Source organism: Plectrocnemia conspersa, unplaced genomic scaffold (genome assembly GCF_051122295.1).
Source record: "Plectrocnemia conspersa isolate PC_06_02 unplaced genomic scaffold, ASM5112229v1 ptg000009l, whole genome shotgun sequence".
NCBI classification, from domain to species: Eukaryota; Metazoa; Arthropoda; class Insecta; order Trichoptera; family Polycentropodidae; genus Plectrocnemia; species Plectrocnemia conspersa.
The window spans coordinates 28,594,033-28,620,647 of record NW_028277173.1 but is presented as its reverse complement, the minus strand read 5'-3'; the positions used below and the strand labels follow the sequence as shown (position 1 = coordinate 28,620,647).

Genomic DNA, 26,615 nt, shown 5'->3' with positions numbered 1-26,615 from the left:
AATGTATAAACGGCCCCATTTTACACAACATGCCGAATTCAATCGCCGATAATTGAGCGCGACATGGTTTTCCACGTGGGGTCAATTAAAATAATAAAATTCGATACGGTGAGCGCATAACGGGCGATAATTGAAATTTCGTGCCATCGATTGGTGTCGGATATAGCGCCGTAGTGTTGTTAGTTTTGTACACATGTACGTATGTACGAATGTTGATTTTTGCCGATCGACTGACATTCTTAGATTGTTTTCACACTTAAGAATTCGGGAGTCAAATTGTAAAAGTATCTATACAGATGATGCGATTTTAAGAGTGTAAAAACTATGAGTTAGTGATATAGGCGAGATTTTTTATGTTTGCTATGAGCAAGTTGTATAAATATAGCAAAAAATAAACTCCGGCGTGAATCAGGCGCGTATGGTGAGATACTTTCCCTTTCGCTCGCTCGCGTATGAGTGAGAGATAAGGGCATGCGGAACGCATTGAACTTACGCCTTTATCTCTCACTCACCCACGTCACTTAACACGCGAATGAGCGAAAGAGAAAGTATCTCACCGCACACGCCTGTATGTATTGTATCGTCTTCAGACAATAATTTGATATCTGATTAAACGTAGTTTCGAAATACTAAGATATTTTTAGAATATAATATTTATTATGTAAATGAACGCTTTACCTAATTCTGCCATATAAACCTACAGAATCAATTAATAAACTATATTTATGGCAAGAAACCCTTGGGGTACGCTTCGTCAAAAGTAGCATGATGATACTCCATATGAATTATTTAAATGATTTATTAAAAAATAATAATACAACACAAAAATTATTTGAAAGTGTGCTATAAAAAATAGTGCGAATTACAGACAAACAGTTGACATAGTTTTAGCTGTGTTTTATATATGTTCTAAAAGTTGGTTTGTACTTTCTAGGCTATAATCTGCTGTGGATCTATTGTGGACTCCTCTCTACAAAGTGATTTAGACTCTCTGTGGAGATGGGCTTCCATTAACCGTCTGCCCTTTAGTGTCGGAAAGTGCCATACTGTGTCATTTTCTCGATCCCGTTCGCCATCAGCTTATTTCTACCATCTCGGTGGTAACATTTTGACTAGAGAAACTTCCACTAAAGATCTCGGAATCACTTTCGAGAGCAAATGGAGGTTCTCTCTACACATACACGACGTCAATGATAAATCTTCCAAGATGCTCGGCTTTGTTACGAGGAACGCCTTTCACTTTGATGATCCGTCAGTTATTCGCATCCTCTATGACACCTTAGTTCGTAGCATTCTTGAATCGGGATCTATAATTTGGAATTCCCGAATAGCCAAATATTCCCCTTTAGTGGAAAAGATTCAAAAAAGGTATTCAAGATACCTTTACAAAAGGACATTTGGTTATTATCCGTACATATATCCCAGCGCCTTTCTTTTAGGAGCGTTGGGATATGATTCGCTGAGTTCTCGCAGAAAGCTGTATGTCGCTAAGCATTTTTTCAAATTACTAAAAGGTGCTGTCGACAATCCAGCTATTTTCGAGGAATTCCAGTTTTGGATTCCGGAACATTTTCGAGAATCACGATCGCGACCTCTTTTGATGGCCGTTGGAGCTAGGACATCCGCACTTGCCGACTCGCCTATAGCTGTGGCCATCCGACTCCTTAATACGCTGGCATCACATATTGACTTATTTAATGTTAGCTACGAGGATCTGATCGAGTTTGTATCATTTAATTTCTTTTTGTTATGTTTAAGTATTGTTATATTTATGTATATATACGTTTTTTTATGTTTTATAAATTTAAAATTTGTTTTCGACCATCGTGGCGCATTGGGGTAACCTGTCACGATGGTCTTAATTTAATCTAAAAAAAATAAAAATAAAATATACTCAGGTTAATACTGAATAAATATTAATACTATATAGATGTTATTTTTAATAATTATTATTATATCAAAAACGTGTCATATATCACTTTTCCTTTGGACCTTAGTTTATGAGCATAATACGTTCTGGAAACGTGCTCGTATTTCAAAAAACTCGTATATCAAAACAAATTTATTATATGATAAATAATGGAAACTTAAGTTGATTCATAAAATATGTTTTCACGCATTGAAATAAACTTTTTAAATGCATGTAAACATATTTCAAACATTTGGTGCTCACTTACAAGTGTCACACCATTAATCACCTGGGTGAAGATCATTAAACTTCCCGGATGGAATAGTAAAGTGCAGTTAAATACACATTCTTCACTTGTTGGTTGTACATATTCTACCCGTTTACGATCAAAATATCATTTCCAGTATGTTATTGTTGACGTAAAGGTGAAGAGTCTTTAATTTACAAAAAATGGTTGTGTAAATTGGCCTTAACGAATTAATATGGAACGTTCGTGTGCGTGATGTTTAACTCTTATTGACATTGACTTTTTAACTGATGCACAGTAGATAATAAACACTAATTTTACCAAATATTTTTATGCTATCCCACAAGGAATATTACTCATTAATAATTCGTCGATAACTGCGTATGTATTTATATGTACATAGGTTATTTCACAAGAACTAACAATACCAAGTTACGTCTTAATTTTCTTTTGAAACGATTTTTTTACCGAGTATTTTTATATCCGTTTAAAAATATCTTACACATACTTGCAAGTATGTATAAGATATTTTTTAAATTAAAGTAGATATCCAATGGGTAATAAAAATATTTATGTCTCCCAACAAAAATTGTTAAGCCACAACACTCAGTGAACGTGGAAAAGTATGCTTATATAATTATAAATTCTAGTTATTTTTGATGTTAGATCAACACAACTTTGGTAAAAACTCTATGAACATATTTATTGTACAAACATATACTTTCTACCCTTACGATTAAAAAATATAGATATAAGATAAACATCTGTTTAATAATAACCTATGAATTATCCATCCTTTTTCCTATTAAATAAATAAATATGTCATAAATTAAATTTATAATATAATATTTTACACATCGACTAACATATGCTTTTTTTTCTGTTTCAGTGTGCGAAGTGTTATGCATAAATATTTGGAGAAGAAGAATGAAGTGAATTTCGATAAGATATTCAATCAAGTTTTAGGTGAGTATCTGGTTTTGTCCGTCGATCATAGAAAACAGCTTATTAGTATCCGGTTAGCGATCGCTGTGTTATAAATACATAAATACGCATGTGTGTAAATAGTACATTTTGTGATATTCGATGTACAAATCAACCAGGTGTGATATTTATATTATATTAAATAATATATTATAGTTAGATGACGTGAGTCTAAGTTAACACTATTTTTAGAGTTGACAGTTTTCCATCTGATAATGCAAAGCAATATATGAAATGGGTCGGTTTTATTTATGAAAATGGGAACGGGAGCTATGTATGAATTAAAAAAATAATGACGTCAATTTTAATTTTCACGACGCATTTTACGTTTTTATTACTTCGATGCAATTATCGTGATGGATATGCATATCTATCAACTGTTTCTTTTTTCTCATAATGGGCGAACGCCATAATTTGTTTAATGGTGTATTGCTTGCAGTGCAACGGTCGGCGTTATGTTCCGTTTTTTTTATTATTAAATATTAATTGCCAATTTCTCTCCGGGTCACTTGTCGGGTCTCGAAATAGAAATTTTCGCAATCATGGCGCTCGCGCTCCAATTAGGCTGGTTAAAAATTCCAGCTAGATTAAATATTCGAGCTTCACTTGCTGGAAAAATGTGTATCAAGATTTTAGTGTTTCGCTGTATTATATATTAATAGACGCTGTTACCTGTTAATCTACCTGAAATTAATTTAATATGCAAATAAAAGTTTCATATCATTCCAACGAGGCCATTCAACACAGTCATATATAAATCATCGTGTCAAAAACAGAAGACAATGCTATATGTTGGTTTTTCATAAAAATGTCCGTAATGGTATTATTTTAATAATTTATTACACTTGAGGTAAACGGCCGTAATGGAAATCCTGACGGTGTCAAATTTTCAACCGCCACAATACCTCTTATAAACGCAGGATAACTCATATTTACACAGTTATGTGGTATCTATGTAATGTAATACGTCGATTATGTCTTAAATATGACGTCATCTATCATCTGTGTGGGTTATATTTCTCACCGACGACGTAGAAGTAAATAAATAAATAAATGTGGCTCTATTCCCGTATATTTTCTGGAACATTCAATATATTATAGCATTAGTATTTCGTGAGAAAAGCTAATTTTAAATAACAATAACGTATACTACGATTTTTTCCTGCAATCTTATAAATATTGGCGTTTTGTTTAATGCTGAATTTCATTAACGTCTACAGCCGGTAAAAATACGGATATGTTGCGAATTAATTACGGATAAGTTGGAAATTTATCAAGCACATTGCAGAGAGTTAAAAATGCTCGGTTTTATCTTAAGAAATGCGCGCTACTTCAGGAATACTGGATTGCGCACTCTTTATGATGCTCTAGTCCCTAGCATACTAAAAACTAGCTCTATTATTTGGATTCCAGGCGTAATGAATTGAAGCTGAAAAAATACAGCGTAAATTCCTTCGATATTTATACTTGAAGGAATATGGGTATTATCCCAGTGCTTTTATTTTGGGAGCGCTGGAATACATTTCTTTGTCAACTCGCAGAAGTGTTTATATAATTAAACACTTCTAAAAACTGTTCAAAGGCATCGTAGACAACCCTTCGGTGCTCGATCAGCTCCAAATGTGGGCTCCAGAAGGTGGTTATAGTTCTTAATTATGAATAATGATGAAATGGATGGCTTTCGAACTGACTGTGTTAACGCAAATACTTGAAATATGTGTTATTTAACTTCGGTCGGCCTTGAAGTTGTCAAATAGATTCCTATTTTAATAGTTAATATTTACGTAGATGAACAAAATCGCAGTACGACAAAAAAAATTTTGTTTTCTTAAGATTCTTCTGTATTTTTACTTATATGTGTATATATGTATATATTTTGTATGTCTTTTAACAATGTAATATATTTCATACTGAGAGGGTTACTACATGATCCATTGTTTAAACCACTACCGTTACCGGTAATAGGGCCCTACGAGTCCAACCCAATGGGTGGCATTCAGCTTTTTAGGGCTAGATGAGCGGGAACCACCCCCCGTAGTGCTACGTTACTTGTTAGAGTCTCAGTAGTGTTTCTCGCGAGTGTTATTGGGAAACGCTCTCCTGATCATCTGTAATCTGTTTCTTAGCTTTTGCATAGCATTAGCCTTGCATGCTCCTGCATTTCTATGCTTCATCCTTGAACATCACTTTCGTGATGCCTTAGTTCCAGTTTCGACTCCCGGTCCCTAAGGGCCGGGCCCTTATTAGCCCGCTGGTTTGAAATGCAGTGCTTTGCTCGTCATTGGTAGTCCACAAAGTTTACTTCCTCTTAAGAGCCTGGGGGTTTTCAAGCTCAAAATAGGTCCCTCACTCTCCCACACTGTTAACGGCGAACTGGCGACTGGCGCCGATATTTCATACTTTTGGCAATCCTAACACATTAGGTTAACCTGTCAGATTGCGATGGTCATAATTTTAATGAATAAATATAAAGCCCTCTATCAAGATTGGAGGTCGGTGTCTACAATCCGTTACCTGCAGGCTGTAGTGTCCTAAAGAGTTGCGATTACGTCCCTTATTTTTGGCCTATTTTACTTCTTAACGAACTTTTCAGATACAATGATGTTTTCGGCAATAATTCAGATTTCTATGTGCATGATAAAATCTTGGATTCGAGACTAGTTTGCAGTGAGTAAGGTTGGGTTAAATTAAAGTTAAATTGCTGTAAGTTAAATTAAAATAAGTAATAGTCAAGTCATTGAAGAGATTGTAACGTCTAATTCTCTCTAAACGCCAGACAATACAAAGTTTCCCTTTTGTACAAACACGTATATAAATACTTGAACTCGCAAGAAAAGCGTTTACGTTAACACAGTTCTCGCTTTTCCCCTCGGACACTTTCTCGGCGTCACGCTGCGAATAATACCGCAGCGACTCAAATACGGGAGAGCTCCTTTGTAACCGTCTGCGGCTTCCGTTGTGGTATTTGTTTAATATCTCGGCTCGGATTTAGTGCAGTCGGACGCCTAATGCTCGCCATCTATCTATCTGTCTGCATGCATGCATTAATTTTGCATCGTTCGATTGCATATTTGCGTCTATCTGTACTGGCGACGTGTTTCCGCATAGGTCGGATATTAAACCGACTGCAATCGTCCGGAAAGATGAAGCCACAGAATTGTCGATGCTCACGAACGACGAGCAAACAATGCAAGGCACGTTTCGCAAATTAAGCCCCCAGGATATATACGAATTGTAGTGAATGTTAAAAACTCTGTCAAAAAAACGGTGTCGAAAAATAATTACTCAGAGAAACGGAGTTTGGGTAGTATCACATTTTTACGAAAGGCGCGCGCTGGGTGCTGAAAAATAAAAATGCGCGAGAGATCCATGATGCTGAAATCAAGGAACTCGTACTCAGACTCACCAAATACTATTCAGATTAAAAGTGGTCCTCTATTATTCCACATTTTTCCAGCAACATCTCCTAACACTTGCAGTAAGTTTGAGCCGGCTGTAGAATTTATTTAATTCCACTTCCTTTCGAGATGTTATCGACCACAAATGTATTTATTTAAGTTAAAACCACTGTAGCCTAACAGGTTAATCATCTGGGTCACGATGATCAGAAGCATAAAATAGAAATTTTAAATAAATATGTATAATTAAAAACGTGAGCAAGCAATCGTAGACAGTTTGTAACCTATGGTGGCCGATTGTCAAAATAATATTTTACCCCTTCGGGGGTTCCTCAAGGATCCAATCTGGGACCTCTGCTTTTTGTGTTATTTATTAATTACATAAATACAGCAATTACTAATTCAAGTTTTCTTCTGTACGCAGATGATTTAAAATTATATAAATGCATTCGATCTGTTGTGGATTCTTTCTCTCTACAAAGTGATTTAGACTCTGTGGGGATGGGCTTCCGTTAACCGTCTGCCCTTTAGTGTCGGAAAGTGCCATACTGTGTCATTTTCTCGATCCCGTTCGCCATCAGCTTATTTCTACCATCTCGGTGGTAACATTTTGACTAGAGAAACTTCCACTAAAGATCTCGGAATCACCTTCGAGAGCAAATGGAGGTTCTCTCTACACATACACGACGTCTGTGATAAATCTTCCAAGATGCTCGGCTTTGGTATGAGGAATGCCTTTCACTTTGACGATCCGTCAGTTATTCGCATCCTCTATGACACCTTAGTTCGTAGCATTCTTGAATCGGGATCTATAATTTGGAATCCCCGAATAGCCAAATATTCCCTTTTAGTGGAAAAGATTCAAAAAATGTATTTAAGATACCTTTACAAAAGGACATTTGGTTATTATTCGTACATATATCCCAGCGCCTTTCTTTTAGGAGCGTTGGGATATGATTCGCTGAGTTCTCGCAGAAAGCTGTACGTCGCTAAGCATTTTTTCAAACTACTAAAAGGTGCTGTCGACAATCCATCTATTTTCGAGGAATTCCAGTTTTGGGTTCCGGAACATTTTCGAGAATCACGATCGCGACCTCTTTTGATGGCCGTTAGGGCTAGAACATCCGCATTTGCCGACTCGCCTATAGCTATTTAAGTTAGCTACGAGGATCTGATCCAGTTTGTATCATTTAATTTTGATATTTTATAATTTTTTGTTATGTTTAAGTATTGTTCTATTTATGTATATATAGGTTTTTGTATGTATATAAATTTAAAATTTGTTTTCGACCATCGTGGCGCATTGGGGTAACTTGTTAGGCCACGATGGTCTTAATTTAATCTAAAAAAAAAAAACTAAAAAAAAAAATGAGAATAAGACACACAAATCACAAACTCCCCGTATATACACGAGAAAATATCAAGATCTCGATGTACCGTGTTGAGAAGTCGGACGGCCATTGCCAGAAAATATGTATAACTACATGGAATCCATTGCGTAATCAGGCCCTACAAGTCCAACCCTTCGGGTGGGCACCCAGCTTGTAACGGGCTGGGTGAGTCCCTATCCCCATAGTACTAAATATGTTATTGGAGATATATTAGTTTTTTCCCGAGCGCTCAAGCAGACGGACTCTCGTTGACTAGCTGGCATTGCAATTGCATTGGATGCATTGTGTATTAATAGGTAAAATTAATCACAGGTTGAGTAGTTGGGATTGTCGTCGTGATGTTGTTCTCTGGACGATCTGTTGATGTCTTCCGTGTTGATATGTCTGCCCGAGTCTCTCTGTTTCTACGAATCTCTAGTGTTTGTCGATATGACTAAGAGTCACGTATTATATATAGCTTTGTCTGATCACAGATGAGGATGCTTACGAACCAATTGCATTGCCCATTGAACAAACCTCTAATACGTGTTTATAATAGTAATAGAAGCAGAATGTATTGTCTTGTTTTGAAGGTTTAAGGGTTGTTTTTATTGGCGGTGATAATCTTTGGAAGGATTGTGTTATTGTGCTTTGTTGATGATGGTCATTTGTGGTATGGAAATCTCTCTTCTTAATTTTCGTATCAGTGTTGATACTTGTAATGTGAGAGATTACTCTTTTCGTTGTTCAAGTGGTCGTTAACGTAACTTCTCAATTTTTAATACAATAAGTGCTTATTTAACAGTTGTCAATGTCATGGTTGTGTTGTTTATGATATTCGGATTACGTTACGTTTTGAATCAACTAAAAGTGTCTGAAAATAATATGTACATCAGTCTGTACAATTACATAATATGCACATATTAATTTTGTATAAAAAAATCACGATTTCGTTTGTGCTCGCCCTCCGGGCGGCTGATTAGAGGAGCGTTGAATTTTCAATCGCGATTTTATCCGAATAGCTCAATCGGAGTTTGCAACGCCAGTTTCAAATAATAAATCACGGCAATGTGTGTTCGTTACGAGCGGCGATACTGTTTGTTTATGCCGATTGGACAGATTCGACTGCCGATTATACGGCATATAATACGCGACGATAAAACACATATTATATGTACGTATACACACGCGCACGCACTCGCCCTATATGAAAACAAACACCAGCACAAGTGCTATTTTTTGTGCTGGAAAGTATCCGGAAAAGCGTGCGCAAAAAATGGCGTAACGTGAAAATCGTTAAAGATGGCGAGCAACAAATTTTGGCCATCGTTCACGTGTCGCGAGCACGCGTGTAATATATTCAAGGCGGAGAGTGTTTGTTATCGATTAGAGTTGGATATCAGACACAATCGTCTTTTATCTTTATTATATAATATATTTCATATATATAGGAATAGTGGTCTTTAAAGTTTTAACGGGGATTAAATAACGAAGGGGATAAAATTATACGACTTGGATTGCCACATTTAATAATTTCAACCTTTGATTTTATAGGAAAACTCCTTTGTTGGAGTTTCGAAAAGTTCATTTCGTCTCGTGCCGACTACGTCGGTTTTGTCGTCAAAATGTGCATTTAATGGCGCACTTTAAATTCGATCCTTTTTACGGTTTTATTTGCAAGAAAATCGTTGACCAATCTAAAGCTTTAGGTTGCACTGCAAAAATCAAATCGAGTAATTTCAGTAATATAAACTCCTATTTATTTTTTATGCGCAAGAAAAAAAACAACACGAAAACCACAATATGTAATTATTACATATAACCGCAACTCGCGTGAGATTATTGCATATTTTATTGTTGCAAATAATAAAAGTTTGCTTATATATACATACATATGTATATGTATAAGACTTATATTATATTGTAATAAATTTATTATATTGATATTAAGTACGATTTTATATTATTAACTTTATAAATATATTTTTTTTTTATTTTAATATACTTTCAATAAATATAAATACATGCAGTTTGTGGAATTTTTTTTATGCAATTTATTTTTATTTGTCTCCATAATATATTTTCACTTTTTTCTTAGCATTTAGGTCACTATGGTCGCCTTACTCTGTTGGAGGCTTGTTGTATAATATTTTATTAGCTCTCTATGCTCACTGTTACTTTATTTATATGCATTTGACAAACAATTTGACGCAAGACCGTTCCATTGTGCTTCAGTTGGTTCGTTGCAGATCTCTTACATTTATTCTTAACCGGCTGTCATTTTCAGGCCTATTCTGTTTAACTACCATCGTATTCGACCGATTATATAGTTAATCTTGTGTACTTAATTTGCCACATTTATATTCACATTTAATATTTAAAAAGGAGAGGTAGATCGACGATTTCGTGACGTCCTTTAATGAGCTAAAGTAGGGAGAGGCAGTGTCTCTAGTTAGCCGGGCCAGAAGCAGCATCGATCCTAAAACCAAGATCGTGCGTTGTCGTTTATATATCAACACGTCCTCAGCTCGAGAGTCAACGAACAGTAGGGAAATCAAAATTATAGCTGTCTCTTTGAGTCGGCCGGCAGGTAATAATTCCCTCGCTAGTCGACCAGTTGAAAAAAAACGAGCATGTTCAAAACGGTTCTGGCAGACTTCTTAAACTGCTCTTGCTATTTCATAGAATCTGATGTTCTTTGTTCTCTAGTAACACATCTTTATTTCGGTGCAAGTATCAAATCTTTAATTTGCACGTTTATTATTTTCACGCACGTCGTCATTCTTTCATGATACCGCGAGTAGAAGCTATTTTTTAATATACGAGGACGAAATATAATCCCGGCGATTTTTCTCGCGGTGGTACCTAAATATATAAACATATCTCAAAGCATTCACATTTCTAAGAAATGCTGCAATAATTATTTCGTCGTCGTTACGAAAATCAGTGGATTCAGGATGGCTATACCAGATCAGTCGGACAAAGTGAGAGCCACTGTTTTCCTTGGACTTCTAAACGCGTAGCTAAGCTTTGGTGCATTGTGTGAACATTTTAATATTTAATTCGAAACCTCTGTGGTCAAGTTCTGAATTAAAGTGATAAGTATGACAGCGTTCTGATCTTATATACCTTCGAAAAATAGGTGAACTCTTATGTATCTTTAACCCCTGAATCATTTTGATAAAAAAATTCTGAAACTCGCGTTAATGACTGTGATCAAAAATGATCATTCCTCAATAAAATAGATAATAGTGTAAAGGATGGGATCACACAAAAGTCCTCGTTATGACTAAAAAAAAGAGGGTTTCACATATATAACACGCAAGGATTTTCCAGTACATTAAATGAATATTTATTTGTTACGAAACGGTCACTGGAAACAATCACCGGAAAAATCATTGCTAGTTATTTATTTGAAATCATTTTTTCTAGTCGTAACGAGGGCTTTTGTGTAGTCCCATCCTTTACACCATGGTTTCCCAAACTATGTTCCGCGGAACACTGGTGTTCCGCGGATCCAAAATAGGTGTTCCGCGGAGCCTAAATAGATATTTCAAAAAAATTTGGAGTAAATTAAAAAAATTGTTAGTTTTGCTAATACATAAAAATTGTTCATAAATCTGATAGAAAAGCTTGAAAATATGTGTTAAATATTAAAAATTGATTTGAATAAATTCTGAAGGGAAAAGTTTCATAAGTCGGTGTTGTTTTTTTTAACTTTAAAATTTGATCGAATTTAAACAATATTTTTTTGTTTATTAATCACACGATATTAGTGCTTATTATGCGAATTTTATTTATGTGATTTTACTTTTACGCAAAAATTTTTGTGCCTCGAATGCCACTTTTTACACGAATAATTCACGCAAATTCACTTGTACGTGATTTTTATTCAAGATTTTTCAATCTTAGGATGCAATGTGTCAAGTTTTCAAAAGGTTATTGCGGATAATTTTTCTCGCGTTTTTATTTTATGTGTTCCTGAAAATGAAAATAATTTATTGCGTTAAAACAGGATTGGTTGTATACTTTTGGAAATGTAAATGATTTAAATCAAATTTGCATAAAAAATAATTGATTTTCTTGTACATTAATTTACAGATTTTTTTTTCATTTTGACAAAAAAAAAATATTACAGAATTTACATATTATTCAAAAACTACCCATGGATCTTTGGTTAAAAACAGTAAATTTGACGAAAGAAAGGCCAAATACTACCCATGGATCTTTGGATCAATACAGGAAATTTGATGAAAGAAAGGCCAAATACTGATACGTCTATCATCGAAGAAGAAAATAATTCAAAAACTGTGATTTCTTCAAAATCGAATATTAAAGAACAAGAACAATCAATCTATGAACAGACCAAAACGGAAGTACGATGAAAGTTATTTAAATTTTGGATTTACGTATATTGGCAAGAGAGTTATCGTATTGCACTTAATGGTGAAGCTCATACAATTGGAGAGACACTCATTAAGCCATATGAGGAAGACATGATGTCATGTGTTCTTAATGAGTAGGCTACTAAAAAAAATTATGCAATTCAATTATCAAATAATACTGTTTCACGACGCATTAAAGGTATTTCTACTAGAATAGAGAAAGAGTTAATTCGTCGACTTGGACTTTGCAGTGAATATGTATTGCAAATGGATGAATCTACAGATGTCGCAGGACTAGCTGTGCTATAAAATATTGGAGAAGATTTACTCACGGGTGCATATCTATATGGAAAAACTACAGGAGAAGATATATTCAACTGTATTAATGATTACATTACAAAACAAGAGATAGGCTGGGAAAAGTGTATTGATATTTGTACAGATGGTGCTCGTGCAATGGTAGGAAAAATGAAAGGTGTTGTATCACGTATCCTGAAAGTAGCTACTAACAGTCACTGTATTTTGCATAAGCATGCACTGTTGACTAAAAAAAATTCCACAAATTTAAAAAATGTTATACATGAAGCTGTGAAAATGATAAACTATATAAAATCTAGACCACTTCAATCCAGATTATTTAAAATTTTGTGCGATGAAATGGGTAGTGAACATAAAGCACTTTTATTACATACTGAAGTGAGATGGCTATCCAGAGAAAAAGCACAATTAAGACTTCATGAACTTCGAAATGAATTATTAGTCTTCTTGAAGACACAAAATAATTTGCAACATCATTTTATAAATTTTTTAACAAATCCTTTCTGGTTGATACATCTTGCATATCTGGCGGATATTTTTACAAAGTGCAATGATGTTAACTTATCATTACAAGGAAAAAGTATTACAATTTTTAATATGAGAGATAAAATTGAATCTTTTGATAAAAAAATACAATTTTGGATTTCATCAGTTGAATCTAATAATTTTGATTGTTTTCCTGTCTTAGATGAATGTTTAAATGAATTGAATTTTCAAGGTGATAAAGAAGTTTCACAAGTATTTTTATAACACTTATATACATTGAAAACAACTATTTCGGAATATTTTCCGTAAACTTGTAAGGACGATTCCTGGGTAATTTAAGAACCCTAAATCATCAGTCATTAGGAGTTTTATTTATTTGTATTTTTATGTTTATTAATTAATATAATTTTTTTTATTTATACATTTATGAATTACCCAACCTAAAAAATAATGTTCCGCCAAAATTTTCGGATTTGCCAAGTGTTCCGTCGCTGAAAAAGTTTGGGAAGCCCTGCTTTACACTATTGTCTAGTTTTATCCTTTTTGACGAATGATCATTTTAGTCACAGTCATTAACGCGAGTTTCAAGAATTAGATCCCCCCATAAATACTCCTGGTGAAGTGATAGTGTCACGAAACAAAAAAAAAACAAAAAATCTAGTATTGAAAATCAGAGATGCTGTGTGGCGATATCATTAACCGCAGTTTTAGAGCATTTTTTTGCTACGTCGTTATTGATACCGTTACTGGATCTTGGCGTAAAAGTACTATTGTTCTATGTGGTAAGTCGAAAATTTTCCGATTCTAGGGACACAAATCTCTTAGTTTTATCATCCTTTTACTAAACAGTCTTAAACAACTAATTTCAACGCAACAATTATGAGTGGTCCTATCAGTTTTATGTTGATCATCTATATAACTTTTATATACATATATACATACATATGTATGTACATTTTGCCGATTTTTCAACTATAATATAATACTTTTTGTATATATCGCACCTCATTAAAATAGTCGAAAATAGTAGTATTGGAGTTATGGGTTTTTATTCGCTATTTGATTTGTAATTTAAATAAAGTACTGGTACTTGTTAATCATCAGGGCGCAACGCAGAGCGACGCTAAAACACTACAAGTATTATATCCCAACTATGTGACACAGTCTACCATGATGTGTATGTGCATATTTGACAGTTGCGGATATAATGATTAATTTGTTAAGGTTAGGTTTTGGTTTGATCATAACAAATTCAGAAACGCGCGAATTCTGTGGCTTCACCACGGTGTTACCCAGCTAGGGTAGAAAAAACTACAATTATCCAAAACTAATACAACATAGTTCCGTAATTAGTTATAGACACTTTGTGATCAATTCGAGTTTTCTATGTTGGCAGTACTGTAAATCAGACAGCTGTCAATAATAACGCGTTTTTAAAGTGTCAAATGTTAGTTTTCAACAACACATACACAAAATGGATCAATTAACTCGTTAAAATAGTTAAATTGTTTTACTTTAATGTATATCGAAATTTATGGGAAGATTATAGTCAATTTTTTCATTTTAAAAAAGTTGAAAATTGAAGTTAGATCAGCCTTTATTTTACATAGTTTTTTTTAAAAACTAGTACAATGATATAACAGGTATTTTTAGAGTTACTACATCATTTTACTGGAGTGCCAAAAGATTGTTGTCGGATGATACTCGTCGGTATTCTATCAACCATCGTAGCGAGAAAACATCTGTTGCTCGAGCGCAATTTTTCGTCGTAGCATGTTCGAACGCGCGCCTAATTGGCCGGCGTCGTTTTAATTAATTTATACGCGCTTTATTGAATGGCGTGACAGCGCTAAAGCGACGCTAATAACGACTGTTTTAGCCCTTTCCTGTTTGCGTTTGTCGCCGACCCGCTTATTCATTTTATCGCGCATTACATCGATTTAATCGACACAAACAATTTCGGCACGTTACGAAGGAACTCAAAGTGGTTAAAAATAACACACAAGAGAACGAAAGAAAGAACATTTTTTTAGACGTGTGTGTATTTTTAGTCGCGCTCGTCACTGAAGCGCGAATATCACAATATTTATGGCGTTTAACGCCGTTATTAAGACAACGCACACGGATCGGCGATTGTTATACTTTAATGACAAATTAAGCTTTCAACGGCTCGGAAGCGCGCGTGGGATGATTGCGCCTTTAACGAAGCAGGGAATGTAACGAGGTAGGGAGAGAGACGGTAACCCAATTTCGTCGTTAGCCCGCTCGATCGGAAAGGGTTGTAAAATGTTTTTCTTCTAAATGAGACGACGACCCTTACCCAGAGAGGTGCAAATAGTTGATTTGATATTGTTTAGCGAGACGTTCATGTGTGGGCTGGTTGTAAAAGTGATGCAAATTTAAAGCTGCCAATAACACTTTATTTTCATATTGATCGTGATCATAAACTTACTGTAATGCTCGGCATTGTCACACGTGTATCGCCGCATAGGAATATTTTTTCAAATGATGCGCAAAGTTTTGACTCCTAAGAAATGCGCTGTTTGTCAAGAAATATTAACCAATAGTAAAAACAACGCAGAAGCGCGGGAATGGTCGTTCGCGTTATAATAGTTTGCTAAACTCTAGTTGTGTTAAATGTAATTTTATTATATATATCATTATCAGCTGAAATGTAAAAATATTATTTTACTTAATTTACACACTACTATTGAGATGTGTATCATTATACATAGACACAAAGTACGAGCTTATCGTTAGTGGTTATCATCAATACGTCAAAGTCGGGTCAATTGCGTACATCGTCGATTGTTTGACCCCGCCGAGACTCGTAGCAAATAAAATTAGTGAGTCTCCAGTTGAATTAAAGTGAAATCGGTGAAAATATAACGGTGCGTGGTATGGATCGCATTAGGCTCGGGAGTTTCGGCCCATGGGCCACCGGTTATTACCCAGACTAGAACTTGAAAAAAAATACTACCCTAGAATTCTTTGCATAAGAAAAATCACACCAGATTGCCTATCTATCTACATCTATCGTGCAACGGCCAAGCCCTTTGATCTGGCCACGGTTCACTTGTCGCCAGACGAGCGTATTCAGGGTTATCTTTGAAACCGGACGAAAACCGGAAGCACGGGCGGGCGGCTCGTGCATCGATGAAAATGCACCCCTGTATCGGGAAACTCGGTTGTAATGCATGTTATATATAGATGTAGAGGCGAAACACAAAGACCCTTTGAATGAAAATTATATTAAGATTGTACTTACTATAAATTTTATCGATATACATATTATTATAGGTATATTTTATTTTTCCTTAAATTTTATCCATGCGTATGTGCATAAGCACATGTTAAGATCTCGATATACCATATTAAGAGTTGGCAAGTGCTCCTAGCGTTTCTAGTCTTTACAGGCAAGAACAGAGGACGCGATCGAGGACTATGATCGCCCTCCGAGCTCACGTTTGGAGCTGCATCAAAAGAATGTCAATCATGCCCCATTTTCAAGTGTTAAATGATATTAACAGTTCTGGGAGTTGACAATGAAACGTATCCCAGCACTCCTAAAATAAAAGCACTGGGAAACAGGAATAGATGGTACATGTATTTCTTCAAATATATTTTCTTCCGTTCAGTCACTTCCTTTTTATCGTACTTGGTCTTCAGTACTGATTATCAAGGACTTAAATACAGCTATGTGAAGTTGAAGACGAGGCGTTATTCTGGGTCCATCTCATCATTTCCTGACCTATGTAAAAAAAGGTGAATAATTGTACGTAAAGAACTATAGAACATTCGCAGTTTTGTCAGCTCCAGCTATATTGTTATAAATAATTCTTTATAGATACCTCCTCAATCACTTTCGACAACTATTGTTGGACCAACAGCATGGGTTTCGTCCCGCCCGTTTCACCGTTACTAACCTTCTGTCTTTCATAAAAACTGAGACGAAATTTCTCGATGTGGGAATTCAAGAAGACGTCGTATATACGATTTTGAGAAGGCCTTTGACAAGGTTTGTAATAGGTTAATATTAACTTCGTTTGCTCGGATGATTTAATTCGGTTATTCTCGAATTATTTGAGCGATCGTAAACAGTTTGTAACCTATTGTCGAAAAAAATGCGAAAAAAAGGGATATTTAGTAGGACGTATAAAGAACAAAAGCTTAGCTGGTGCTATTTTTATCTTCGTGCACTTTTTTATTTTTTTAAATTATTTCGCATAACCAACCCCAGCCAACGTGCCAAGCCTGAGGGCCGCACAAAGAAAAGCGCGCCGCACAGAGGGAAAGCACGTGGCGTCATTTTAAAAATACGATATCGCAAGCTTCTGCGTGTGTATGTACATATGTATTATAAATAACGAGTTTGCCATTTTGCGAAACTTGGCGTATTTTCTATTTCGAGCGCGCGCCGTATTTAGCCGTAAAACTATGCGTATACAAAACGGCGCCCAGGGGCGTCGCGATTTTACATTTCGCATTTTTTCCACTCGCGGAGGGGATGCGCACGCACGCGCGTCGATCTTTACGATCGGCCGTTTCAATCATTTTCGGAGTCTGTCGTAAAACGGCGCAATAAACGGGTTCGGGGCGCCGATAAAGGCGCCGGCATATGGGCCACTAACGCGGAAAACAACGGCCCGGAAATAAGTTCGATCAAAAAAGCACAATAAGCATATTGAGAAACTGCGGTCTGCTTTGGTTCGTCACCAAAATACAGGCAACATTAAAAACCTCTTTAATTTTTATAATTTAAAATTTTTCGTAGGAATGATGTCCTTGGAATGGTCCTCTTTTGACTCGCAAAGTTGTCTAGTCACAGAAAATCTCTGGAGCGTCGTCTGCTGTTTCGTCTCTTAGCCACTTGCCTGTTCTCTCTCAAATGTATGAACTTTTGTACCGTCGGTTGGGGAGGTCTCCGACGAATCGCAACCATGCAGTGATCAGTCCACCAATTGTTGCGCTTCTATTATATATTCTATCAACGTAATATGTCCCAAGCCTTGAAATAGTGAAACTTGCTAGATGCACACATTCAAGGGTTAAATCTCAATGGTATTTTTTCTGTCGCCTGAAGGCGTAGTATTTGCGTACACCATAATGAATTCTCTGTATTAACGAGTGTAATAATAACTTGCTTTGACACATTGTTTATGTGTTCACTTATGTCAAAAAGGATTGTTTTTTTCCCTCTGGACATTTACGAGGGTTTACCATGGTGGTCCGTTCAGTGTCAGTTTGGCAATTTACATTATTGTTTGGTTATCCTTGGCATTAACACACCTTACGCTACAAAAAAATCCACGCTCTCCGGTAATGTACACTCAGTATACATGTAAAAATGTGTAAAAACAAGTAATTTAAAATTGGAAAACCACGAATTTGTTATAATTATTGTAATATAAATGCTTAAAACGAGACTAAATGTATTGGAAGTCGCAAATATAAAATTTTCACTGATTAATTGCAGTGATGAAAATTTGAATTTAAAAACGTTTACCTTTAAAAAAATCCTAGTATGTTTTTTATACTTTTAAATATACGGTTTTCAAGTTATTCGAAATTTGAAATCCAATGACTGGACACTGATTTTAAACAAGTACTATTTTTTTCATGTAAGAAAGAAATAATGTTATTTTTGTGTGGGTTGTATATGTATTAGATAAAAATAATTCTAATTCATATAATGTGTCATATAATATATTACGCAAGTTCACTGCAGATTCATAAAAGAATCAATCATATTTATATGTTTTATATAGTATATAAAATATTTCTGCATTTATAAATATCTGAAACAAAACACAGTTTTATGCTAACTCGTGGAATTAGATTATTTATTGCATTGAAAGTTACTTAATTGACCCAAGCATATGACTTTAATGAATAATATTTACTTTATATGCCAAAACCGATCACAAGACCTTAAGATCTTGATTTATATATTTCTCATAACTATTTATGGAGGCAATTTATATGTACTTGTAATAAATACATTTTTCCATTTGGCTTGCACGCAAAAAAAAGTAGAATTGGCTCTCGGATGACCAATCGATTTTTTGCTAAAATGCTTCACTACAAAAATAAAACTATAAGACGCGAACGTTTGGACTGTGAGGTCATCTCAGAATCTCTTTGTGTTACATGGCGTTATTTTTATAAATCTGGATTTATTATAGATGAATGGTATCGATGAGTAACGCTAGTTTTATAATTTTACGCAATGCTTACTTATTTTTTTCCGTTTCTTAGATTTATTGAAGTGAATTCTATATAAAAATCACACATGTTTTCATTCAGTTTTTTCTCCGTATATTAAAGATATATGTAAGAATAACACGAAGCTCCTATTCAATGCAAGAGTAACGACCTCCGCCGACGCTCTCTGTCAGTATTATCCCAGAGGGAGAAAGAGATATGCCAAATCTTTAACGGAATGGAAAATTTGTTCGCAGTGATGCTTGTGATTTTTACGGTTAATATTATATATTATATATACGTATACAATGTAAAATTGTACCTTCATAAAACTGGGCAGGGGATGCGAAACGGACGTATACTGCCATGAAAACAGTAAAGACAGCGATGCGATCATGAAAATTGTGAGTCTTATTAAATATGTAATTTCAGAAAAGTAATATTGCCTAATTTTTATGGGAATCGTTATCTTTAACTTGCATTCAAGCTTAACGAGCGAATTTCAAAACAAGAAATCTTCATAGTAATTGTTCTAAAAAAAATACAAATTGACAATTTTTAAATGCAACCTTTCAAACTTTATCATTATATATTTTCGAATAATCGAAAGCAGAGTAAGTCTTCCGCTGCCGCTCCTCCTCAGTGTTGCAAGCGTAGCTCCATCGACCTCTCTCAGAATTTTTCTAAACAAATATTTTATGGCGCTCCTAGTACTTATGTATTGCTTCCGCTAGAGTAAGAAAAGATAAGACGTTCAAAAATAAGGTTGGTTATATATAAACTTTTTTGCAGCGTCACTCTTTCTATAGGCCTATACTTTAAGGCGGTTCTTGCTGCCATCAATCGATAACTTACAACATAATAGAACACATACATATATACACAGAGAACAGACGCATTTTTAAAATCGTTAAAAACCGAACGCGGTGAGCGATCGGTCGTCTATTGAAGGGTAGAAAGGGAAACAATATATAATTCCCCGTTGAATTATTCATCGATATTACGTTTCGAAGGCGTAATGCGCGGGCTTACGCAGTCATCTTCGAAAATGGCACACACATACATACAAACGTAGCATTAATACTATAAAATATATAGCCCAGGGGCGACGGTCTAATTTGGCGAATTTTAGGCAATATCGCTCTGGTGACGGGGACGTATAAGTTCTAAATAGTGAATAGCTAGATATCCCTTCATCCGAATAATTAGCGGTATGTGTATATAAATGTACAAGTGTGTGTTGTGCGTGGAATTTTTGAATGCGGGAAGTTAATTGGGGGTTAATTTTGTGTATATATGTACGTAGTATACAAGCATATAATACGGCTATGACGTAGTCAATTACTTTAATTGCTACAGTGTTTATTTGTTATAAATTTGTGATAGTAAAATGCATATAAATAAATATGTATTTATTTTTTTGTTACTATGAAGTTTCCATGGCGGATGAGTTGTGCTGTCTTTTAGGCGTACAATGATACACGCATCTTCAGTGCATACGATATTTTATATTTGAATTTTAAAGGATATCTAACCCTTGATTCTACACGTATTCGAAAAACTGTAAAATACGCATATTACAAATTTTCAGTTTCAGTATTATGAATTTATTTTTTCGTTTTGCTTGAAAACAAAACTTATAAATTGGATTATCAATATCTTTGTCGATCATAGCATTCAATAATTATAAATCGACGGCTTTTTAATTTCGCTTTGAATGGATTAAACAGGCGGTAGTTCGGAGGGATGAGATCGGGAATTTCTAAAGGGTTTCAATTGTGTGCGCAGCAAAATGCGGACGGGTATTATCATGCAATAACACAACGCCTTTGAATAGTAGTTCTCGGCGTTTGCTTTAAACTGCATTGTGATGATAGTCTTCAATGGACTTTAGTCCCTGTTTTAGATTACAAAAAAACGGATAACTAAGCCCTGTTATTCTTTGGTGCAAATAAAAAGCCGTGACGTTAGCGACAATTACGAATTCTGGATTTCTGATGTTTTTAATTTGTTGTGAAATGAGAATTTTTAAATTCTCTAAATAAGATTTTCCCGAGAATTCCCGAGAAATTTTGATAAATATAAAATATATGTAATTATAATGTAGATATATTTATATTATTGATAAACAGAGATCTGAATGATCGTTGAAAAGAGAAAAATTCATTAGGATGACTATTTGTTATACAGGCGGCCCTCGACTTTCGCACATAATTGGTTCCTGAAAACGTGTGCGAATGTTGAATGTACAAAAGTGGAGGAAAGTAAAAAAAAATTGAAATTTTGTGTATTTTATAATATTTATTTATCAAGGAAATATAAAATGTTTAAGAGACCCTTAAGATACATGTTTAAGTGGGGTTTCCTTTGAAAAGTTATCAAGAGTTAACTGTTTTCCACTATTCTTTTTCTTTTCTTCATATAGTATTTTATAACATAGTATGTCTTTATTGATCGCCCTACGCACTTGAGATATGCGTTCTCCATTGGGATCACAATCTTCCATATTATTTAAAAATTTGTCAAGGTGCGTGAAGGTTTCATTCATATTTTTCATTTTTAAAGAGTTTTCCCAAAATAAACCTGTCTCATCTACATTAAATATTTGGCTAGAGGAATATTCTCCATCTTCAATAATTTTGGATAATTAGGAAATAAATTGTTTTGCAGCATCTTTATCCGCATCAGCCGATTCTCCAGTAAATTTAATATTATGAAAAGAATACCTCATTTTAAAATTGTAAAACCAACCGTTACTTGCTTGAAAAACCATGATAAAATCTTTTTTTTAATCTATCCTTCCAATCTTTGTGCAAACTAAGAGCTTTTGCTTGAATAATTGAAATACTCAGAGGGACATCTTTTTGATGTTGGTCAGAACGTCTAATAATTTCCATCTTTGTCTCGAATCGTGTGAAGTTTATGAGTCCTTGATTTCTTTTTGTTCGTATCGACACTGAAGTTTTTCCGTTTCTCATTCATGTTCATAATTTTTTAAAAAAAAAAAATTAAATTAAAATAATGTTTTTTTTTAAAATGTGCGAAATAGCGAATTGTGCGAAACTCGAACGTTCGAATACATACTTCTTTAACATTATCACCTATTCAATAAGTTTAAGTGTCTTCCGCAAACACAAGTATTTTATACATTCTCTTATTATTAATTATATCATTAATATATATTATAAACAGCAATGGTTCTAATTTGGACACCTGTGGTACACCGTGAGATATTATTTTCTCTGGAATTAGCCTAATTTATTTTATCTTTTTTAGTTTACTTATACATATAATCTCTATTTTTTAACATTATTATTATATTCTTATGGCAAAACCCTGTGGAAAGACTCAATACATTTTTGCAATCTGCATATTTCTACGCGAATCAGGTTTTTCGTATCTAATTATAATGTAGCTCTTTGATTATGGAAGCAAATATAGGGCTGATTAAATTAGTAGTTAATTAAACAATTTGTTGCCATTCAAATACCACCAACCCATATTAAAAGCACTCATATTTTCAAAGATCTGGCACGGACCCACCCTTTCTTATGCGGCGGTAAAAAATGCAGAGCTTGTAAAACATTAGCAATATTCGTACAAATTTATTTTTACCCAAATAAGTGTATCCAGTGGCGTATTCAACGTCAAGGTCATTTAAACGACACTTTAAAATGTAAGAAAAATATCTTGCCTAACTAACAATAGGGTATTTTTATTATGTAACACAATTGCGTAACTTAGCAGACGATTATTAGCGCGCTCACATTGACCGGAAAAACTACCCTTTTGTGCATAATTATGCAATAGACAATGCGTCTTTCCCGCGTTAAAACCACTATTGTGATACATATACCCTTCTGCATTGACGACCTACGGAATGTGATCATCATTTAATTTTCGGTAATTCAAGGCGTCAACATATTTCGTCGATCTATCATACAAGCAATTTATTGGCTAAACGTTTTCTGCAGATTTGTGATTTGACAGAAACGCATCTAATCAGGAATATAAAAGATCTGATACTTTGTCACATCGGCGGACTATCTTGCGATTCAAGACGGGAGGTTCTGATCCTCCCGTCTCCCAGACTCCCATTTCGAGTCACACCGAAAAACGGTTATGATTTTTTTTAAGAAATCACCAAATTTTTATCGAGAAATAAGAATTTTTGATTTGTTATTTTTCTCGATAAATTCTAGTAAAATAATTCTTGAGAAGAAACACTAGTGACAAATTAGACACGGGCAGCAGTGATAAGTCTGAAACGATAGGGCTGAAAACTGACACTCAAAATAATGACGCTGCCTCGTGTTATTATTCAATTAATATACTTGGTATCGAATCTATGACCTTTCTCGAATAACAATGTCCTAATTTATATAATCGCATATATCGCTTACTTTCAAAGTTCAAATTAAATTTAGACGTGCAACAGATGTTTGCATCGCCATTACTATGTTTGATGCATACACACACGAGTTTATTTACATTCATCACCGGCATTTTAGGCGCAAGTCTACATTTCTGAGAGCATGCTATACACACATTCTCCTCAACGACGTACCGTCCTCGTATGGACTATACGCATGCGAACCGGCAATTTCAAACCATAACATATCATTAGTGCTTTTACTTAATATTATTATGGTATTATGTATATATGTGTGTGTCATAAGACGCACACCATGTCATCAGCATATACGTACATACATTCACCGTGAATTGAAACGGTAATTCATTAGCGAACTCGATTACTTAACTTTATTTTTTTGCTCACTAACCATCGACAGCCAATTAATTTAATTGCCCGGTCGTTTCGGTTTTCTTTGTTTCTGAGTCCGCTTTAGGGGCCAACTGTTGCTGCTGCTTATAAATACATATCGAGGCTTATTTCGTCGGATCGTTACGCAAGCAGGGGTCGCCAAACTCGGCGGCGCAAGGTGCATTCGCTTCTGCACAGTTTGCTGATTATAGATAGACATCTTCGCACGAGCGCCGCGGAAAACTTTGCGGAGCCGTAATCGAATTTTGCGGATTTTTCCTCAGGGAATTCCGCTCGCTCGCGTAAATTGCGTTCCTTGGTGTGCGATGCAGTTTTGAAAAGTTTAATACGAAGGAACGTAGTGGCTTTCGATGGGATGCTACTCTATATATCTTTTCCACTCGTTCTTTCTGAATCATATATTTTAGAGTTTTCATTTATGCAATAAATAGGATTACTATGTGGGATAAGTATTACAAAAATGCATTTAGCAAAGTAAAGCTACCATATTTTTTTTGCTTTCATAACCATTATATTTGTTGGCAATAAAAGTAACTCAATAAAAATTGTGGCAATCGTTTTCCACGCCAAAGGATATACTACTTCTCGGAACTAGGTAACAACTGCTTTCCAAGAAAGAGAGTATAATATAATATATCAATGAAAATTTCTGAGAGGCTTTGAATTTAATAAATATAGAAGAGAAATAAGGATTATGTATAGGGTGATATGGAGGTAAATATTACATACTAAAAAATAAGTACCTGTATACTTTTTCGAGTTTGGTAACCCAAAAGGGTGTAACTTCGCAGCCAGTAAGACGCAGGTTGAAACTAGTAAGAATTTTATTAGATTATGTTACATACTGCGACAGACTATGATCCGAACAGTGGTGGAGATACTCGCGGAGGGATGATGTCGGTGGAAGATCCTCAGAGGTCTTGTAGGTGGCGTGGCAGCGATATTATAGCGGAGCTCGAATAGTAATGTTCCTCTCAGGTTTCTCCATTGTCTATGTATTTACTAATCTTTTCGAGTGTCCGCCAGTCTGCCAGGTGACTGATTGTGACTCCCCTTATGTATTCAGGGCTGCAGGGCTTGCTCACGTCTATGTATTTACTAATCTTTTCGAGTGTCCGCCAGTCTGCCAGGTGACTGCTTGTGATTCCCCTTATGTATTCAGGGCTGCAGGGCTTACTCACGAATCACAATCATGCAGCGATCATCCAGCCAATCGCAGCACTCGCTTCTTAAAAAAAGAAATAATTATACGCCTTTAGAAAGTGACATTTGCTTAATTGATATATCAGAGGTCGAAGAATTGTATAACAGAATGTTGTGGCATTACGGTGTTATTTGTCTTCCGGTGATATATTATTCCCCGTGACCGTTTCATAGCAAAGAAATATTCATTCAATGCTCCGGAGAATCATTGCGTGTGAGGGAACCCTTTAGTTCTTGTCGAAACGAGTCTGTGTAATCGCACTATTGTTAAATAATCACTTTTGATCACAGTAATTACGCGAGTTTCAATAAAGAGATCCCACACAAATGAGAGCCTGTGCCTGTGTGGTTCCATCAACTCGAAACAAAACACTCAAAATAATTGTAATAATTAACTATAAAAGCAATTTAATTATTATATATATTAAAATGTTATTTAATTAGTTTGGAGCCAGGATAATTTATGTGTGAATATATGCCCATTTTATTTGTCCAGGTATTCGTTCATATTTATAGTGGCATATTTTGTGATTTTAAATTTTTTAAACAAAAATAAAACGACTTACTAAAAACACAGCTGTGTATTACAATAACACAGGTGTAGTCATCTTCTTTGATGTACCACTGCATTATCTACAGCCCAAATATGCGCTTTTTTGTTCTGCAAAATTTATCTTTTCATCTTTATGTTATTTATAAACAGCCGCCAAACAAAATAATGAATAAAAAAATAAATAAATGCGGTAATTGCCGAAATTTCAGAAATTATTAATTTCCATATAGTTAATATTATGCAACTGTGGACATTTTCAATATCTAATTTTTTAGTAATCGTATGTTTTACCTTTCTTATGCATTTAACCCACTGTTATCAAAAAAACTTGTCCTGGAGCTATCCTCATGTACCTAAACAAGAGTGTTATATTTATTATTTTATTTTATTGTATGCGCTTTTCTTATTGTAATCTTCTCCAAGTCGACCTTCAAGCAATCGGATCTTTATTGAAACGCTACACGCAACGTTTAGACCCTCTTTGATCATTCTACAACATCGTCAATAACCTCACATCACGCGAAACCTTCACCTTCATGCAAATGATGCGATCGTCTATCTGGGTCGATCGTATCAATTAACCAACGGCCTCGAACGCATCTCTCAATGCAAATCGCTCAATCTTTACATTCGTCTTAAATTTGAAGCCTTCTTTAACAATAGGCTTAAAGGGCGGGTAATATTTTCGATGCTTGTGTAAATTTGAGCGCCATTTTACGAAGGTAAATATGTATTCCATTTATTGTTCAAACACAATCGCGTGCGTGCACGC

General features: G+C 34.9%; 1 protein-coding gene and 1 long non-coding RNA gene across 3 annotated transcripts in view; both read left to right on the top strand.

The window, feature by feature from the left end:
- Gprk1 (G protein-coupled receptor kinase 1) overlaps positions 1 to 26,615 on the top strand; it is a 106,953-nt gene that overhangs the window by 27,011 nt on the left and 53,327 nt on the right. For both annotated transcript variants that reach the window (XM_088192910.1, XM_088192909.1), the window contains exon 2: positions 3,046 to 3,122. In XM_088192910.1, the coding sequence (XP_088049036.1) occupies positions 3,046 to 3,122 (77 nt within the window). The remainder of the gene's footprint in view (positions 1 to 3,045; positions 3,123 to 26,615) is intronic.
- LOC148232517 (uncharacterized) lies at positions 19,401 to 25,329 on the top strand. Its single transcript, XR_015810589.1, has 2 exons — positions 19,401 to 25,121; positions 25,218 to 25,329. It is a non-coding gene; the product is annotated as an uncharacterized LOC148232517 (long non-coding RNA).